Here is a 4,798-nt window from a genome sequence, read left to right as displayed (position 1 = left end):
CCGCAGGCTCGCCAGCCGCACCTCGTCGCGGCGTCGACGACGACAGCGGCATCGCTGCCCTCTCGGAGGGCCCCGCGGGACCGCGCAGCGAAGACGGTGGCCAGAGCTCGTCCTCGCAACAGTCCATCGCGCGACCAACGCCTGGCGCCGCGAGGTGGATCGTCGGGACGCGCGGCGCGTGGCGGATGGCGCGGATCGTCAGCGGCGCGGACGGGCGAGGATGCGATGCCGCCAGGACGAGGAGGAGAGCGGCCGGAGCGGCCATCGCGGAAAAAAACAATTTCGAATCCCGGCTCTCGCACACGCACGATTCACATCGCGGAAAAAGAGCCAGGATGTGAGTGGGCGCGCCACCCAAGAGCCTACGAGTAGGTAGGTGCGGATCGGCAAGGCGCAACGATCTTTTTGCCTTATTATCATCCTTAGGTTGTGATCTAAGAACTTGAAAGCAACCACGCACCAGGGGGCGCACAGCAGCACTGATAGCCGTTGCTGTCTACAAATATATACGCGCGACCTCCCGCGAGCGCGGCGGGATCGGAATTGCGGCCGGAGGGAAGGGCGAGCCGCCGCCGCCGCCGCCATACCATCAACGACGACGACCGCGGCTCGCCCCAAACGCCAGGCGCTGGATGAGCGCGGCGCAAGTAACTTGTCTGGGAGGGGGGGATCGGTGTGAATCATTAGAGCCGAGGGGGGGGTCGGGAGGGGGTCGGTCGGGGGGAGACCATTAGAGCCGCATCGCGCATGGGCACTAGTGAAATGAGAAACTCTCCCACGGAAACAACAAATTTAAAGAAACGTCGCCCGGAAATACGACTGCAACTAGCAAATGCCCCCGCCGTTTGTATCGGTGAACATGCCATGACCCCACATGCTTGTCTGGTCGGCATTGCTCTTGGAGTCGCGCCACGCATCCGAGCAGAGGGTGTGGGAAAAGCACGTGGCGCTGAAGAACATCGCGCGCATGATGGTGACCGCCGACACGTCCCACGACCCGATGTCCTGGTTGAAGGCGTGGGCGAACATGTAGGTCATGCAAGTGACTGCCGACGTGTCCCAGGCGCCGATGTCCTGGTTGAAGGAGCGGGCGGAGGTGAACATGTGGCTCATGGTGATGACTGCAGACACGTTCCACGCGCTGATGTCCTGGTTGAAGGAGCGGGCGTAGTAGAACATGAGCTCATATCGGTGACCGCCGACAAGTCCCACGCGGAGATATCAGGATTGCAGGTGTCCTTACCGGTCGAGGAGCCACTGCAATGCGGGCTGAACAGGCATTTCATGTCGTTGACTGCGCCCACGTCCCACCCCGAGATGTGGCCGTACTCTGCGAGGGCGGCCGCCTCGTCGCTGCACCACAGGTCGACCGCGGCCTGGAGGGCGGGCTTGCCGTTGAAAGAGGTCGGTGGCGGCGGTGGCGCTGGTGGCGCTGGCGGCGGTTGCGGCGGTTGCGGCGGTTGCGGCGGTGGCGACGGTGGCGCTGGTGGCGGCGGTGGTGACGACGGTGGCGGTGGTGGCGGTGGTGGCGGCGCTGGTGGCGGCGGCCGCGGCGGCGGCCGCGGCGGCAGCATTGGTGGCTCTGGCGGCGGTCGGTGCCACCATGGCGGAGGCGGTAAAGGCGGTGGTGACGGAGGCGGTGACGGTGGCGATCTCAGCATGAGGGCGATTGCCGTTGAGCCGACCGCAAGCACTGTCATTGCGATCACGGCACAGATTGCAAGGATCGCTACCCGATAGCGGCGGCCGGAGAGCTGATCATGAATCTGCTGGTGGACGCTTCCGGCTACTGCGCCTGCCTCGACATCAGGTAGAGGCTCGCCGGGGACGATCGGCGTCCCTGACACCACCGAGACCGGCCTTGCTTCTGGCGAGATGCGCTGCGTACTGCTCGCTGCGGAATTATGTTTCAACGAGGCGGGTGCTGTGCCAGCCTCAGCTTTGATAGCCGCCCTGGCACGAGCCATCGCTCCAGCATTGGACTCTCGACCACTGCGCCACCCGTGACTCGGCTGGCTCAGCCACGTCTGCGCTGCTACCAGAATTTGGGCTGCAGCCTCTCGAGCTGTCGCACGAGACGGAGCACCAGCTGCCATTTTTACCGTTGGAGAAGCATCGTGCGCCTCGCCGCCTCCTGTTCCGTGCGGCGTGTGCGTTGCGCTTTTCGTGGGAGATGGCGCGGCCCGGATCGTACAGCCTGCCTGCAAAGCTCCCCGGTGACCACCGAGGAGCCGAGGCGTGCTACGTTTGCCTGGACTCACATGGTTGCACTGACGCGAACGGCAAGGTGGTGCACCAGCGCGTCACTGAGCAGCGCCGCGAGGTTTCTTGAGCATTCTCCAACATGCGACTGAAGGCGCGAGCAGCGATGCGGGATGCGGGACGACTCGCCCTCGACCAGCGGCGAGTTCGAGCGGACGGACGACCGGCGGTTGTCCATGGCGCTGCCGGTGTGCGAGCAGTGGGGAGCGACACGTAAAAAAAGTAATATATCTTTACTTCCATCACCCGGACGTTCCCAGGGTGATGGAAGGTTCGACGCACCCCCGGACTGGGCAGAGAAATCCCAGGGCACGCTCCTGGGCACTCCACCCCGCCCCCACTTGCCCTGACTGCACAGGATAGCGTGCCCCGACAAACGGCGACACATAGCGGGGGACACTGCGCAGGGGGGTATGCCTAACTTTGGTGCTTTGTGTGGGTCGCGTTCCCTTGGTAGCTGTGTGGCTGAAGCCCTCGTGCCGCTGGCTTGCCCCTTCCAGCGGCGGGCCCCTCGAGACTGTCGGTGCTTGGCGGGAGGAGGGGGAGAGGGAGGCCCGGTGGGAGGAGAGGGAGAGGGAGGCCCGGTGGGAGGGGAGGGAGAGGGAGGCCGCCTTGGGCTCTTCTCCTCCCCCCTCCCCTCGCGCTCGACCGCCTTCTCCTCCTCCGCCGCCGCCTCTGCCGCCTCGCTCAGTGCCTTTGCCGTCGCGCGCATCGCCTCCGTGGCGCCAGACACCGCCGCGCCCCGCACCCGCCCCAGCGCCGCCCGCACCCGCGCGGCGGAGTCGGCCGCCGCGTCGCGGACAGCGCCGACAGCCTCGAGCAGCGCCTGGCGCTTGGGCGCGTTCGGCTCGAGCGCGCTCCTCTCCGCCCACCTGGCATGCATCTGGCCCTTCTTGTCGAAGCGCCTCGCCGTCTCCGCCTCAACCTCTCTCGCTGCCGCCTCCGCCTCCTTTGCGAGCCTCTGCCGCCCGATGGCCAGGTCCGCCACCGTCCGCGTGTTTTGCTCCGCGCTCCGTCGCAGCAGCAGCACCCACTGCCGGGCGGCCCGGTGACGAACCCTCACCTCTGTCAGCTTCGCCGCCGTCCGCTTGTGCTGCGCCTCTCTCTCTCTCGCCAGTCGGCGAGCGCCGACTCGAGCCGCTCCAGCTCCGCCGCCGCGGAGAAGCGGCGCGCAAACGCCTCGCCCGCCGCCGCCGCCGCCGCCACCCGGCCCGCTTCCAGCTCGGACAACTCGGCGAGCTTGGCCGCCTTCCACGGCTGGAGCGCCGCCGCGGCGCCCGCGGCAACCACAGCCTCCTCCGCGCTCGCCGCAGCCGCAGCGACCCTGCGATCGGCCGCCGCCGGCCTGGTGTCCGCCGCCGCCTGGTCGGCCGCGGCGCTCGCCGCGCGCTGTAGCGACGCCACCCGATCGCACGCCGCCACAGCCTCGCGGCTAGACTCGCCGCCTCCCGCCTCGCGGCACAGCGCGTCGGGGACCGCCAGCCCGACCCACCAGGCGCACTCGCGGGAGCGAGAGGGAGGCTGCAGCTGGCCGCCGAAGACCTGGTGCGCGAGCGCCTCGCGTTGCGACAGCAGCGCCGTGCGCCTCGCCGCGTCCGCCTCCCTTGCCTCGGCGAGGAGGCCCTCTCTCCACGCCGCCGCCGCGCCGATCTGCGAGGGCGGCGGTGGCGGCCAGCTGCGCCTCCCGCCACGCGTCGATGCGCGCGAGCGCCGCCTCTGTCGGTCGGGCGGCGCCGTGTGAAGCCACGCCTCCGCCGCCCTCCGCGCGCGTGCCGTCGCCGCCGCCGCTAGCCGCCTCGCCGCGGCCTCGCACGCCGCCTGGTCCCGCTGCCGCGCGTCGTGCGCCGCTGCAGACGCCCGCGAGTGATGCCGCCGCCGGCTAGCCTCGATGGCAGCCCGCAGGGAGGCGACGCCCCGCTCGCGCTGGAAGGCGGCGAGGCAGAGCTCGCGACGCTCGGGCCGTACGGGGCCGTCTCGAGGGTGTGAGCGGGACGGGGCGGAGGTGCCTGCTGGTTTGCAGGCCCAGAGGCAACTGAACGGCGACACAAGACAAGAGCGGGCACGCGCCCAACCTTACCGGGGTTTGGGGGTGTGGTGGTTTGTTGAGATAGATTGTGTTCTGATCGAGGTTCTCGAGGTGGATATCCTTTGGCCGCGTTGGGTAGCGTACCTGCGTACGTCTACGCTGTAGCGTGTAGGGGAGAAGAGCGAACCGGGTCCAGCCGCACCGCGCCGCCGGCCGCAACGTGCACGCTTTGGTCCCCGCCGCGACGCCTATTGCTCACGTCGCAGAGTGGAGTCTGGAGACAGCGCGGGATGTCTCTCACGTTGTTTATTACAGTTTCCGCAGCCATGAACAAAGAAAGAAATTTGAGAGCAAAACACCCTCGCACGACACTGGGCACGGGACTGGCGCGCACTGGCACTAACACAAACAGGGCTCCAGGCCCCAAATGACGTGTGAGTGTTAGAGTTGTTTGGTATTGCTAAAAATCTCTCCCGAATGCCACGGTTCGGATCGCTCCTCATCACAAAC

At 67.7% G+C, this 4,798-nt stretch overlaps 1 protein-coding gene across 1 annotated transcript; it reads right to left on the bottom strand.

Moving 5' to 3' along the window:
• Window positions 1-825: 825 nt before the first annotated feature.
• Window positions 826-1,179, bottom strand: EMIHUDRAFT_252603 (hypothetical protein; the record flags this gene model as incomplete). The annotated part of the gene is made up of 1 exon (XM_005787975.1): window positions 826-1,179. One exon carries the CDS (start codon window positions 1,177-1,179, stop codon window positions 826-828), a length of 354 nt encoding a protein of 117 aa, XP_005788032.1.
• Window positions 1,180-4,798: the final 3,619 nt, after the last annotated feature.

Source organism: Emiliania huxleyi, assembly GCF_000372725.1.
Source record: "Emiliania huxleyi CCMP1516 chromosome Unknown EMIHUscaffold_1394, whole genome shotgun sequence".
NCBI classification, from domain to species: Eukaryota; Haptophyta; order Isochrysidales; family Noelaerhabdaceae; genus Emiliania; species Emiliania huxleyi.
This window is presented reverse-complemented; position numbering and strand designations above follow the sequence as displayed.